The sequence below is a fragment of the Octopus bimaculoides genome, chromosome 5 (assembly GCF_001194135.2).
Source record: "Octopus bimaculoides isolate UCB-OBI-ISO-001 chromosome 5, ASM119413v2, whole genome shotgun sequence".
Classification (NCBI taxonomy): domain Eukaryota; kingdom Metazoa; phylum Mollusca; class Cephalopoda; order Octopoda; family Octopodidae; genus Octopus; species Octopus bimaculoides.
In genome coordinates, this window is record NC_068985.1 from 40,505,880 (window position 1) to 40,521,815 (window position 15,936).

Genomic DNA, 15,936 nt, shown 5'->3' on the forward strand with positions numbered 1-15,936 from the left:
GGGGGTCAGAGAAACTTTGACTTATGTAGGACAACTGAAAGTCCGCCAATACAGGTATTGATTTCTTTTGGATAGGCACAAACCTTCAGTTTTCTAAGGGTAGAAAAATAAAATGCTATGACTTACATGCTTTTCCAAAATAGGTCTTAACAACGTGAAATGAAAGGGAACGAATACCGGAGCATTCATACATTTATCATTATAGTTCTGCTTGCCTCATTTTCCCCCTATATATATATATAATATATATAGAGAGAGAGATAGAGAGGGGGGTATGTTTATGGGTTATATATATATATATATATATATATATATATATATACACACACACAAACAAACATTCTTTTTTTCCCTCTATACCCCAAAACTGAAATTCCTAGCAGCAGACTAGACCCATCGAGTTTTTTTCCCCCTTATGCTGTTTGTAGCATCACATGAATTATATCTGAAAGGATTAAAATGACTGTACTAAATGAATGGAAAGTTAAAAGATAAATGGCACACACACACACATACGATTATTCTTTTAACTTTCCATATATATGTGAAAAGTTAACAGAAAGCTATGAAAGTTATATATATATAAATTATCTTTTCACATATACATAATTATCTGTTAACTTTAAATATATATAATTATTAACTTTATATATATAATTATCCGCTAACTTTATATAACTGTTAACTTTATATATACAATTATTTGTTAACTTTAGACATACAATTATCTGTTAACCTTTTATATATATTATGGGAGAGGAATCAAATTTGGAAAATAATTTAACTTTTCAACGAATCCAGGAATTTGTGCGTGTGCGCGTAAAGTTTTGGATTGTTATTTTTCGTTTATACTCACAATATTACCAAATATTATCCAGAGTGAAATAACGATATAGCATTGCCCTGTATAAAGTAGTTTTTCACTATCCTGTTTATTGAAGCCTTACCTCGCCCCTTTCTACATCGTTGTAAGAAAATTGTCAGCCACAGGTGCTGGGAGGTTTCAGAAAAGTAGGTAAGGTAATGGAGACGAGATATATATATATTAACAGCTACATTTGATAAATATGCTTTAACTCAGACAAACCAATTCAACAATAAGTAACTACATTTGAAGTGAGTGGAGTTTTGTATTGATTTCTCAGGAATAAAGAAACAAGGCCGCCACTTCTGTTTTCTCTTTATATAACGAAAGGAGGGAATGAAATTGATTGAAATTGTCAAAGTAATATGACTGGTGGTTATAACTACATCAATGCACGGGGTTTGGGGGAAATGCTTCTCAGAATGTAGAGGGTTAGCAAGAGTATATTTAGTGCATTACTTGTAATTTCATAGACACCCAGATGGAATTTTCTCTCAGAATGTAGAAGATTAGCAACAGTAATAATATTCAGGATATTACTGATCGTTATTTAATCTATTCACTACAATGTGATTCTTCTCAGAATATAGATAATCAACTGTGTATTCACTGGTTATTTCATACACCCACCTTAGTAGAATTTCCTCTCTAAATGTAGAAGGTTAATCAAAGTAAATATTGCTGGCGGTTACTTCACGAACTACTCGATAAAAATTTCTTCAGAATGAAGAGGGTTAATCATAGTAATAATCAATATCTTACTGATCGACTTCATCCACATCCAGAAAAGATTTCAACTTGGAAAACAGGCAAAACACTAAATACAAATACTTGAACATGTGAACAGAAATATCAATTTTTGTTTGGAAAAGGAGAAGACAGAAAAAAAAAGTTTATTATTTTTGTTTCTTTTTGCTTTTCGCATCTTTAAAGAAAAATAATCAAAATCGGTGAATAACTGATATTCATTCAGCTTCATAGATAAACCGCAGAATAATGAAAGAAAACCAAAAAGAAAAAAACTTTATTCCATTTTCGTTTTCTTTAAAAGAACATAGCACACAAATTGTTAGAAGCTTCTTTTATTTTACCTTGTTTCAAAAGAAAAGTCTGTTTTGTTTTTCTTCTCTTAAAGAGAAATTAGAAGAAAAAAAATTTGAATGATATAGAAAGTAAAATAAAAGAAATTAAAAGAAGTTTTACCTTAACTTTGGGCAAAAAAGAAAATATTTTCGGTTGACGTTTGTTTTTTAGGGGGTTATCTCTCTCTCTTTTTCCAGTATATATGAATGAATTTTCGAAAGAAGTAATCAACGTGGAAAACAACCCGGCAAAACTACAATAAACATGCTTCCCTTATCCCGCCATGAGCTGGACTAAACAGTGTCAACTAGGAGAAATGTTAGTTATGGTCGTCTGCATCAAAATTTTGTGTTCGGCGAGCAACTGGTTAAGTTTGTCTGCCTTAATCAAAGCTAACCCTACCAGCGATATCTAATAACCAAATTTCATTCAATTTTGTTCTTCTTTTACTATCTTTTTCTTTAATTTTTCTCTTTTTTTAAAGTTTTATATTTATATTAAATTTATACTGATTCCTTCTTTCAGTTTCCGACTCTCCTTTAGAGTCGCAAATCCCCAGGTGGTTGTTTTTGCAAAGCAACAATGACAGAATTTAAAACAATTTTTTCGAAAAATCATCATTAAAATAACTTTTATTACGCAAACTTTAACAAACTGTCTGAAATGAAGAAAAAAGTTGCAAGGACTTCAGTGCAAGTTTGCGGAAGAATCAGGCGTATGAATACAAATCTCTGTATATGTAATATGTGTGTGTTGCGGTAAAGTATTTTGCTTCCGGTATTCACATGTCAACTTGTTCATCAGATTCTGAAATACTTAATACCTTGCATGTCTCTGAAGTTGAACCTATTATTTAGTTAATTTGTTTACCAATAAGACATTTGATTTATCTGTCTGCTTCAGGAACACATGATCATTAGTATACAATGGAAGAAGTGGGTAAGTCGAGTCTTATCTAAATACAGTTTCAATTTTTTTCCTCTCTACATAGTGTCTTTTGCTTCCATAGGTAACGATATCGGATTGATTACTACAAATATAATGATTTTGACACAAGATTATCAATTTTAGGGAAAGGTATAATAATTTAAATTGACCTAGTATTTGCCTCTTATTTAATCGAAGAGTAGATGAAAGATAAAGGCGATTTTGATAGAATGTGCTATTAGTTAATAAAGATATATTGCATCACCAAAGACATAGTCTTCGGTCTTACTTCTGCGATCTTCCTAGTAATAAATATCACTTGTCAGTTTCTTACGAACCCCTATTTAATAGTAATTAGATATCAAATGCTTTTTTTTTTATTTCAATGCTATTATTTTTGTACGTTTTGTTTTGTCAGACCCTGAAAAAAGATATTGCGATTGAGAGTTATCAATCACCTCAGCTGGGGTATTAATGAATGATAAAAAAAAAATTAATTAATAGCTTTCGTTAAGATAAGGTAGGTGGCTAAAGAAACCAGCATCCTTAAAAGACACGCCTTCTTTTAAAGAAAACGATTGTATTTCAAGGTACAAGTGGTTGAAGAAAATAACAGGACATCAGCTGTATTGAAAACAATTCGTTCTATTAACATTCTATGTTATGTTGTAACTTTCATTATATGCCTTAAAAGAATATCTTTTTATTTTAAATTTCATAATTTTGATTACATTAAGGGGGTTTTGATGTTGGTTTTGGTTTACTTGTTTGTTAAATTTATTTTAAATCCTTATCCAGTCATACTTTACTATTGGCGGGAGATGATGTGAAATCCAAAATTACGAGTTTTTTTTTACTTCATTATTGTTCTTATCACATGGTGAAATACCAATTAGTTTCATTAATTATAGATTTGATTGAGAAGTTTATTACCTATTTTTTCAATGTATTAGTTTTCCGAAAGGGAAAACAAAAATGATACTCTCAGAGAATGTTGAAGATGAGTTAACAGTCTTGAATAGAGCGCTACCGAATCCAAAAATCAAGTCTTCAGCAACATTATAGGTAGAGAGGGAGAGAGAGAGAAAAAAGAAAGAAAATCTAGATTTCAAATTCAGTCCTTTGAATAGTTTACCAAGTAAAACAGAAAATTAATGTATGATAGTCAATGCCAGTAATAGCAATCAATTTATCGTCATTCATTCATTCGTTCATTCATTTGAGAGACAACTGCTAAAAAAAAAAAAAAGAAGCCGTTTCTGGCTTGTTCTTATTCATTCAGAATTTATTGTAGCTTGAAAACTACAGTATTTCTAATATCACTATATAATAACCCTGAGCCCAATAACAAAACTATATAATAATGAGGATAATAAATTCGGGAATATTCTACCGACGTGTTATCTCTACAAGTCTCCACCGGACTTTCGAACGAACCCTCCAAATTTCTTCATTCTTCAAGTTCTCTCTTCCTTTTTCATTATTAGTTTTATTCATTATTTACATTGTGTGTTGTTGCATAGTCCCAAGTGCACCTATAACCAAATTTTCTCCAGTCATGTTCACCCTGTCTTTTATTCTTCAAACATACTGTGCCTATCACTACATTAACTATTATATGCGCCCTTCTTTTTCTTAGCACGATAGGACATGATTTTTTTTTTTTTTAATGAGATTTAGTGCTGTTTCTAACAGGTTTAGGGACCTTGTATTGTAGAAGCTCCCTCATTGGTTCGTGTGCGTGTGTGCGTGCGCGCTCGTGTACATTCTTTTTAATGTTTTCCATGTAAAACTGTTTCTATCGCTTCAGTCATTTATTTTTCATAAGTATTGTTACGTGTTCTTTTTCATGCTCTCATTGCAATTAAAGAAATCCTTTGCCTGGCATATCGCTGGAGTCGAGAAAATTAGATACCAGTCTTGCATTCAGATTCAAAATCTATATCTTTCTCTTATAAATTTTCGAGATAATGGCAAGAAAAATTTCGATTAAAAGAAATATCTATCTAAACGGTAGAGCACTGGATTATATATTTACTATCGAAACTGTAAATTCGAGAAGGAAAACGCTTCTTTCTCGGACGAAGAAGTCAGACCGAGACGTTAAATTTCTCATCTTCACAACAAGCTAGTTTATCGAATTCAATGAATTTTAATACATGATAAACTGTTCGGTTTGATCCCTCTATTGTTTGAGTTCAAATCCTACTGGAATCGACTTTTTATTTCACTTCTAGGGCCAATCAAATAGGTAACAGTCCCGTGTACTAAATACCAATTCAGTTAACTACGCTCACACCCCTTGGGAATTTACGACTTGCCACTATAAGGAATCCCTATTATCAGTTATTACTATTGCAGTAGGCATGAATATCATAACTTCTGGTTTATGACGTCTGTTCTAATAAATCTGAAGTTTTATTGCTACGTTTAAAAAAATTTATAAGAATTGATTCCCTATGGCTAAGACGAGTAATAATTAGTGAAAGACCTGAATATATTTCTGGTACGTTTAGTTTCAGGTCATCACTGACTGAGCAAGTGTGTTCCCGTTTTTTTAAGAGTATCAGAGACTACGTTTTTCTAATACATCCTTTCTTTTTTTTTTTTAACAATTTCTAGCAGGTTTAGTGACCACGTTGAAGTTCCCCATTGAACACCTAGAGATTTTAACCAAAATATAGAGAGGTCAAACTAAATACCATGTGACATCTAATTTAACGCTGTTGTTTCTATCACTGCTCATTAAAACTTATGTAAGAAATCATGTTGAGCCACCAACCCTGATTCAGCAAGGATATTGATTGTCCTCTCTTTTTAGTCTTTGCTAAGACTACAGTGTTCTTTGCGAGTTTTCCTGATGGCAAGAGGTAATCTAATAGACGACTCGTTGCTATTTCTAGCAGATTGAGTAATCATATATTGGTTTCCTTGTCTGCTCATCATTATTGTTGTTGATCCCTGTGCTGTCTTCCTTTGAGCAGGAAGAGCAAGCAATATTTCTCTGCCTGGTGCCATGAATAAACAATTTTATAAGGAACAGCATTGAAAGATCACCACCTATGTGGCTAAGTTTTGATTTGAGTAATGAAGGATTGTGTTTACTGTCCAGTGGATTTGTTGAAAAGTAGATGAGACAGGTAAGAATGGCCTTTGCAAATGAGCCTAGTTAGCATGCACTTGTAGGCCTGAGAAGAAAGGTGCAAGAAGACACCCTTGGCAGTTTAGGGTAATGTTGAGTCTGTGGGGTTCCTAGATTGGCTCTAGGTGGCTGTCCTTTTTATTGGGGCATCTCATTTCATTCCTTTTGTATATTTTGTTTTCAGTGTTTTCACAAGTGATCCTGTGCAGACTTCCTGCAATTAGAAGAAAAAAAATTTCCTTATAATGTCCCTCATTAATTATACTTCTAGCAACAGTGAGCTGCTGGCAGAATCACTAGAACATTGGGGAAAATGCATTACAATGTTTCTGCTTTTTTTCTTCACATTGAGTTCAGTTCCTTCCACTTCAGCTTTGCTTTTCATTCCTCTAAGGTCAATAAAATAAAGTAGCAGTTAAGTGTCAAGGCTGGTATACTCAGCAAAAAAACTGCCCACAAAATTACTGACATTGTTTCTAATACCTAGCAGGATTTCTTTGGTTTTACATTCTGAAGTCAACTTTGTCTTTCATCCTTTCAGGGTCAGTAGAATAAGTACCAGTAGAGTACTGTGGTCAATGTAATCAACTGCCCACCTTTGTAAACAATTTCAGGTCTTGGCCCTATAGTTGAAAGAATTGTGACTAGTATAGTTATTGTATGGATTGTTACTGTTTATATTTTCTGCTGCATTGCTTGGAATTCTGAAACCTTAATAAATACAACCTTGATAGTAATCCCTAGATAACCGCATAGATGATGTATAAAAGTGTATTTGTTTTTTATTATATTATGTGTAAAATGTACAAGTGTGTATTACTATTTACAGGCATATACATGTATGTATAATGGTTATGTGTGTGTATGTGTGATATATATGCATTTATGTGTGTATATATTTATCTGTATGTAAATATATATGCATATGTATGTACATATATACAATACATGCAGTCATGTATAATATGGGCATTAATCTGCATGTGCACATATGCATGCATATATATAAGTATATGCATATATAAGTGTATGCATGTATATATATATATATATATATATATATATATATATATATATATATATATATATATATATATATATATATATATGCATTAGTCTTATAAAAATAATTTGTTTCTAATCCCAAAATGATGTAATGTACCAAGGAATATTTTTTAATTCAATATATGAGACTTTATACATGCTCACACACACACACACATGCACATTTTATCATTTTGTTAAGGCCCAAAACAGTTAATAACTCTTCTCCAGATGAATGTACACTATCACCATAGGTTAATTTCTTCCCTTTTATGAAACTGCGGACTGCCACATGCCTGCTCCAATTTTCTCTGTATACATATATATGTGAAAATCTCTACATATTGTATATCAAACATCTGAAAAGTAACAGGAAATTTTGTCAGCATTTATACTTTACATCCAGCTAAATACCACCACTACCACTACTTCAAAAAATTATGCAGTTTGTGTAAACAATTTTCATATTATCAAAAAATAAAACTCAGCAGAAACAAGTATAATAATAGCATATCACTAAAGGTTTCATTTTGTTTTCCATATCATATGTTTTTGTCTTTTGATAAAAACATTGATCTTATGTAATCTTTTAATGTACCTGATGATATTTGTAGGCATGGCTGTGTGGTAAGAAGTTTGCTTCCTAACCACATGGTTCTGGGTTCAGCCCCATTGCATGGTACTTTGGGCAAGTGTCTTCTATTATAGCCTCGGGCTGACCAAAGCCTTATAAGGGGATTTGGTAGATGGAAACTTAGCAGTTCGGCAAAAGAGACTGATAGAATAAAAGTATTATTATAGTTACAATAAATGTATTATTAATTACACTGAAAATATAAAAAATGAGTCTAATTTAATGTGCTAATAATTTTAATGAACTAAGTATTATAACATTGATGTGATGCTTACTGTATACCTACTTTTGCACACACCACCTGTATGTGTGTATATAGATATACACACACACACACATATATATACATATATGTATACACACACACATATATACACACACACACATGTATGCATATATACACACACACACACACATATATATATAAGCTCTCCTCTAACATTCTAAATGTAAAATCATGTTTTACTACCAAATCATCTCACTAATTAATTAGAATTATAATTCTCACAAGTTCTCATTATCAGATCTCATGTCATAAACCTCCATTTTTGCATACATATATATTCATGTGTATAGACACTCACACATTCATACTTATATTAACAAGCTTAGATTTTTGGTGCACAGTACAGCGCATGTATTTTGTACACATATATACACATGGATATATATATATATATATATATATATATATATATATATATACACACACACACACACACACACACACACACACAAAACCATTATCACCTATTTACTTCATTGTATACCTTCCACAGATCACAAATTACTCAGACACCCAATAATGCACTTAAATATAAATCATACCGTACACACACTACATACATGCCTGATATCACATATGCACACACCATATTGCAATGCATTTGCACACATTCACACAAAGTTATATAACCTGATACTACATTTGTAAACACTATATTTTCCATACTTAATACCATGACATGTTGACACAGACACAGTGTATTTATACACTGAATAGCACTACATTGCATTAATATACATACATATACAACACAACACACTCACAAACCTCATATTACACACACAGTGCATACTACAAACACACACATAGTGTGATATACATGAATACAGGGGAAAATATTGAATACTTTTGACATCTTTATCATATGAATGGTTATAATTAAATAAGAGCAGCACACATCACTTCCATAACCAACCCTATCCACTACCTTGACACCTCCCCCACCTCAGCTGATATCGTTTCCAATATTGGAATGATAATACGAAGCTTAGAAATATGACCGTGAATAACAAGAACGAAGATGTAGCATCTGAATAACATTTTTAGGTATTCTGCAAAAAAAAATATTTTAAAAATAACATTAAGAAAAAAAGTAACTGAAAATGTAACTTCAAAAACAAAGATGATTTTAAAACGGTTGCCTAGAAATGTCTAGTTTACATGTTTTTAATCATTTTTTTTTTTTTTAATTATATTTTACATAATAAGCAATTTCTACTGAGATATATTTTTAAATAACCAATTTCCTGAAATAAGGAATCATATCTTATTTTGTAAAGTAAATAATTTTTAAAATGAAAAACTAGCACAAACATACTATCTTAAAGGTATCCAGAGTGACAATCATCTAACACACATAGTGTATCATTGTGGAACCAGGTTTCTCATTGATTTAACCCTTTAGCATTCAGATTACTCTGTCAAGTGTAATACTTATTCCTTCACATTGATTTGAATTAGTCATGCATTATCTTGTAGCTTTGAAATTTTAACGACATGAGTATTTATTTTTGGAATAATATTGAAAGGTAAGTGTGAGAGGCCAGATTTGGTTAGTTTGAACATAAAACACAGAAAGTTTTGGCCAGATATAACCAGGTTAATTGCTAAAGGATTAAATAGAGTTTGTCTGGAAACTAGTGGAAGGATGTAAATGTGATGTTATCTGTGTATGAAATTATATTTTGTGAAGGTGGAAAGGTCATGTAGGCATAGCCCTTTTTATCTGTAAAAAAGAGTGGAACAGTGGAAGACTTCCTGTGGTACTCCATTCAGAAAACTGCTGGTTCTGGGAATGTTTCTCTTGTACACTGTTTATTTGGTGACCTGGTTGACAAAATTTTGTGTTACTTCTTAAGGTGGTATTGAATATTTTTGTATGAGTTTGATAGCAAGGAATGAAGTCAAAAGCCTTGATTATTGCTAAAATGGTGTGGTTGGAGTTATTGTTGAAGTCATCTTGTATTTTCTGTTTTAGACTTGAGAATATTGTGGTGGCTGTGTGTGATAATCTGAATCTAGATTGGGACTTTGAGAGTAAGATTGTGTGAGTGATGTCAAGGATTAGCCTTTCTGGAATTTTTGAATGTGTATATAAGAGAGTGGTAAGATTGTATGTTACTTCATTTAAGATTTTGTTGGATTTCAAATTTGTAATTTTGCCCAACTGCCAGTCTAGTTATTTGACACTTTTGATAAGAGTAGTTGTTAGTCATAGATGTTGAGTGCACAATTTCTTCAAGACTTATGTATTTGAGATGTATGTTTGTAATCTTGTCTAGCTTTAAAGCCTTTGAATTTTTAGATTTCTGTATTCTTATTTAAATCCCTGAAAGGAAGGAAAGGGTCAAAATTATGATATAGATGGATAGTGTATATTTTCATTTTGTGTTATCTTCTTTGTGGAATTTTTGGTAGCTGAGTTTCTAAAAATGCCTGATAAGGGTGTTTGCCTGGTGTTACAGTATGGGTATATTATTTGAGATTATTATTGTAATACGAGATGTGGTGTCATACCAACTTAAAGGATGGGCACACTGGGCAGTTGCTTGGAGCCCTCAGAGTGTAGAGGCCCAATTCTATATATGTATACTGTGGCTTGTTATCAATGAATAAGTACTATAGAGACCAGTATATTGATTTTAAGCTCAGGGGCCAATAATTCTGCTAAGATGGCTCTAATGTAACCATTGTTTTGTTGATGAGGGAGGCAATTATCCCATGCAGTGTTTTACTGGTAGTTTTGTCATTTATATTGAATACAAATATTTGCCAGATTTTTTATTATTTCCTTGTTTAGTAGTTTGATGCTGAGTTTTACATTGGAAGTGTGTGGTTTTGGTGTAATTTGAGATTCTCTGATGTTCATGAGGCTAGCTACTTCTGGTTTGTAATTAAGGTTGCTGTTTTTTATGTATAGTGAGAAAACTTTTTTAGATGTTTTTGTTTCTAAATCTCTCAACGCGAGACATTCAGTAAATAATCTTTACTTTTTTAAATGTGTCTATAATTATTTTGTTGATAGTCTGTGCTGTGCTTGGGTTGATGATATTTGTATTGCTGAATTCTGAAAACTTTCATTCCGTTTTTTGGTGAAACTTATTCTGTGATGTCTGGAGAAAAATCATTATAGTGAGTTTGGAGAGATATGTGTATGTTGGTGTGGATTGTTTGTGATGAGTTTATTATCTGTATTATTTAAAAACCAGGCAATGTTGAGTGCCTTGAAGTTTTTTCCAATGATTGTGTTTGTATATCAAGGTTTTGTTTTGAGGTGTGTAACCTAGTGAGAAGATTAAAGTAAGTGGTAGTAGTGCCCTTTGTGTTGTTGACTTTGTCTTGAAAGTCTGTATTTTGTACAGTTTTGTTTCTTATTTTACAAAAGCAAAGTTTTATGTTTTTATAATACCACTTTTCTTAGTAAATGGGCCTGTCTAGTTTGACCTGAATATAATAGGGTATGAAGGATGTTCTGTGCTCTAAGAGTTAAAATATTTCTTGAATTGTTGCTACATAAATCCAGGGATTCATGATGAAATATTTTTGTTCCATAAAAGTGTTTTTAATACCATTAGTGTTATGTTGCAGAATTTTTAGATTTTTGTAATATGTTTACAAACATTTTTGTGTATGAAGCTTTTATTTTTAAGATATGCACAAATTTACAACATTGGGAAAGGAAATAACAATGGTACTCTCTATTTTTGTTATTGTTGTTGCTATCAGTTTTATTTTTTCTGTAAAGTCGTGTATTTTTATAGATTATATGTCAGTTGTTTGGTGGATGGTGTTCTTGCTGTGGATATATGACTTAAAACTGCATCCATTAGTGGAACCCTGGTCCAGGAATACCAAGGAAGGTTGTAAGACCACCTCTTAAGCACAGTTGTTTTCAGACTTACTCTGATCCAAAGTAGTCAAGATTCCAGCTATGGTTAATTAGCATGTCACTTGGACAGATGGAGTTCATTAGCATGGGAAAAGAGAGCAACCCATCAAGAGGAAGACTCTGATTGCAAACCTTTGCTGCCTTGTAACCATACCCAGCTATGAGAAAGGTTTTGGGAGTAAATCCTGAAGAAAAATTGGGAGTTGGAGCCCCCTGAGACAGTTTGACATTGTCTACAACCTCATTCAGGCAACTCCTACAATGACGCTGATGCCAAATTGTAATGGCTGTGCTGTTCCTTTGGAGCCATCAGTGACGTGGATAGTGGGGGACATGCTGCATTGGCAGTACTACATTACTACGAAGGCTTGGATTCTATTGACTACTCTATACTAGAAAGATGGAAAAGGACATAACAACTCAAGTGCAGTTTGTGTGGCAGAGACTACCATTTGTGCATCAGACCGTTCAGCCACAGACTATGCAGTTCCAGTGGAACAAGCAACTAAGGTCTTCATCCATGGTCATAAATGACAGGCAGAGGCCAACTCGACTTGCGAAGACCTGTTGGGGCAAGCAAAAGCAAAATCGTGATGGCACCACCGTTCGAGCGTGATCGTTACCAGCGTCGCCTTCCTGGCACTTGTGCCGGTGGCACATGAAAAGTCATTCGAGCGAGATCGTTGCCAGTGCTGCTGGACTGGCTCCTGTGCAGGTGGCATGTAAAATACTCCATTTTGAGTGTGGCCGTTGCCAGTACCACCTAACTGGCCTTCGTGCCAGTGGCACGTAAAAGCACCCACTACACTCTCGGAGTGGTTGGCGTTAGGAAGGGCATCCAGCTGTAAAAACTCTGCCAGATCAGATTGGAGCCTGGTGTAGCCATCTGGTTCACCAGTCCTCAGTCAAATCGTCCAACGCATGCTAGCATGGAAAGCGGACGTTAAACAATGATGATGTAGATAGATATAAAACAATTGGATTGACTTCAGTGTATTGCTGTTATTTATTTAATCTTTTTTTCTTTTTATCTGTAGAATATTATTGATACTCATTTTGTTGCATCTTTTAAGATGCAGTTAATTCTGGCTTGATTTTAATTCAAAACTGCGAGGAATGAAACTAAATATTGAGAAGGAGTGCCTTCCATTCTTCCAGGGTGCCTGAAATGGTGTCATTGTATGTGGTTTGTTACATTCAATCCAATGTATGTACAGTGTAGAATAGTTAAGTAAGTATGGTATTAGATTACCAACTCTCCAAATCTGTTGTAGATGTTACATAGCTTCTAAAAGGACAGATTATTCTATGGACACTTCAGTTCACTTAGCTACCAGAAATATGTATGTACCAGATCTATCTGCAATAGACAGGCACCCTATTCTTGAGGTGTTTTATCTTTCATCCATTTAACACCCTAAAAGTAGAGTTAAGCACCAGCATTGCAGATATTTCTAAAAGCTTAGATATTTATTTTATTCAATCCAGTATCATGTCTCATTCATCTGCAGCACCTTAGTTCTCGATGTTTTTATAAGTAAAACTGGAGATGTTCAGTGATAGAAAACCAGACCAAATACAATTATAATAATATTTTATTTTATTCTTCTCACTTTCAAGCTCAAATTCCATCAGGATCTATATTGTTTATGTCCTAAGACTGATGATAAAATATGTACTAGTAATATACTTAGTTTCAATCAAAGAATGAAATTATGTTGAAAATAGGTAGTTAGTGTCGAGCCATTTAGAAAAGGAAAAGCATCAATGTTTTGGATGAGGCTCTTAATTGACTGGAAAAGAATAGTGAGAGATTATTAGGAAGAAATATTTTCGCTTGGATTTTTAAAAAAATAGTCCTGATTGTTATGAATGCCACTTGTCTGTATGTGGTCTCTTGTAAACAAAAGTGAAGATGGATAGTGAGCAATGTCGTGTTCAGGTACAAAAAAGGAAGTTGGCAAATATGTATGAGTACAACAGTGTGTGTAAGCAGATGGGTAGAAAAGATGAATGATGTGAATACATGTGAATTTGCATGTGTAAAAAGACAGGGTTGAAAATAGAAGGGAAGGAGTTAGAGGAAAAGTGATCGATTGTTAATTTCAGTAGGAGAAAATATCTCCCAGCCATTTATGGAGACAAAAGTACTGTAGAGTTGAAATGGCATGTAAGATGTTTAAAGAATCTATGGCTATTGCATAGCACATCAAACAAAGAAGTCAAATGAAGCAAATGTACGTATGCTGTTCTGAAGAATGAAATTCTTTGAAGAATTCTATTAGAGAGTAATTCTACAATAAAATATTCACATTGCTATTGGTATTTTTGAAATCTTTATGAAGACATAGGGCCTTAGATATCTTAGGAAGAGGTATTATTGGAGTAGATACATTTTAATGTTTTTAACTTAAAGGCAATAGAATTGATTGAAACAGAACTGCAGTATGAATAACTAAGCACTGGAAGTAAATGAAACAGTTGTCATTTTTAGTGCTGCTACCACTTAGTACACTAGTTCGCTGTTCTATACATACCACTGAGCCCTGGCAGAGACCAGTAGTTTAACATTACATCAACTCAGCCATCTCCAACTTTCAGAAAGGAGGAAATAACACTGTGTGATTTTCATCAAGCATGTAAGTGTCATGAGTGAAATGGTAATGACTAGGAATCAATGCCAAGTCATTGCCTTGGTTTACCAGCAGGACTTTCTGATTGCTATAGTACTTGCTATGAGATAAACAATGATCTCCTTTCTCTAGTCACATATTCTCTCCACATTGCTATACTGATTACATAAAAAAAGACAAGAGAAATTACAGAGAATTAAGCCAATGTTATTATAGACCAGTAAATGAGCAGCTACATTAATCATTTATGTTTGCATTTTTGTATTCATCACAAGTTCATAACATCTGCTTCCTTGCAAATGTATGTCAAATGAAATAATATAATGCTAGTGGGGATCTGTTTTGGCAAAAACCAGTTAATAAAATTCACTAGAATTCACCATTCTTCTTGACGAATGAATTGATTTAATTTTATAAATTTCTATGTCAAATAGTTCTTATTTAAAAAAAAAAAAAAAGAAAGAAAAACATTTATAAATGCATTCACCATTATTCACTTGATACAATGAATATACTTTTTTACCCTTTCACCTGCTTGTTCTTACTTTTTTTCTTTACATATTGATATAGATTGGATCATTTTGGTGAAGTTGGACATTTATATCTGAATTAATAGGAAAATTATTTTTACAACCACCTATAAATAGCTCTGTCTAATTGTATATACTTGTGTGTGTGTATGTATATATATATATATATATATATATATATATACACTTTTGTACTAACTGTTTGTAGACAGTCAAATATTCATACATACACGTATATATTATTTTTAATTGGCATAAGTTTCAAAGTGACTCAAAGGCCGTGCCATGCACAAAATCCTGGTCTTCAGTTACTATGTAATGTCTGCTGAAGTGTATCTTTTACTTGTTTCAGTCATTAGACTGCAACCATGCAAGGGCACTACCTTGAAGAATTTTAGTCAAATGAATCAATACCAATACATTTTTTTTGCTTATTCTATTGGTCTCTTTTGCTGAACCACTAAGTTACAGGGACGTAAACAGAGTAACACTGGTTGTCAAGTGGATGGGAGACAAACACACACTCAAGCACATATATATATATACAACAGGCTTCTTTCAGTTTCCATCTACCAAATCCACTCACAAGGTTTTGGTCAGCCCGAGGTTATAGTAGATGTCATTTGCCCAAGGTGTCACACAGTGGGACTGAACACAGAAGTGTGTAGTTGTAGAGCAAGCTTCTTACCACACAGCCATGCCTATATATGTGTGTGTGTGTGTATAAGGGCATCCAGCTGTAGAAACCTTGATAAATCAGATTGGAGACTGGTGCAGCCCTCAGTCAAACTGTCCAACCCATGCCAGCATGGAAAGCAAACATTACACCATGATGATGATGAGAAGGAAGATGATATATATATATATATATATATATATATATATACGCACACACACACACAC

General features: G+C 33.1%; 2 protein-coding genes across 2 annotated transcripts in view; one reads left to right on the top strand and one right to left on the bottom strand.

Moving 5' to 3' along the window:
* LOC106869124 (sorbin and SH3 domain-containing protein 1) overlaps nucleotides 1-2,286 on the bottom strand; it is a 482,929-nt gene extending 480,643 nt beyond the window's left edge. The window contains exon 1 of the mRNA XM_052968338.1: nucleotides 2,069-2,286. The gene's annotated coding sequence lies outside the window, so the exon portion shown is untranslated. The remainder of the gene's footprint in view (nucleotides 1-2,068) is intronic.
* Nucleotides 2,287-2,704: 418 nt separating this feature from the next.
* The window catches only part of LOC106869143 (rap1 GTPase-GDP dissociation stimulator 1-B), a 90,182-nt gene continuing 76,950 nt past the window's right edge, over nucleotides 2,705-15,936 (top strand). The window contains exon 1 of the mRNA XM_014914719.2: nucleotides 2,705-2,887. Within this exon, the coding sequence (XP_014770205.1) occupies nucleotides 2,875-2,887 (13 nt within the window). The 5' untranslated portion in view covers nucleotides 2,705-2,874. The remainder of the gene's footprint in view (nucleotides 2,888-15,936) is intronic.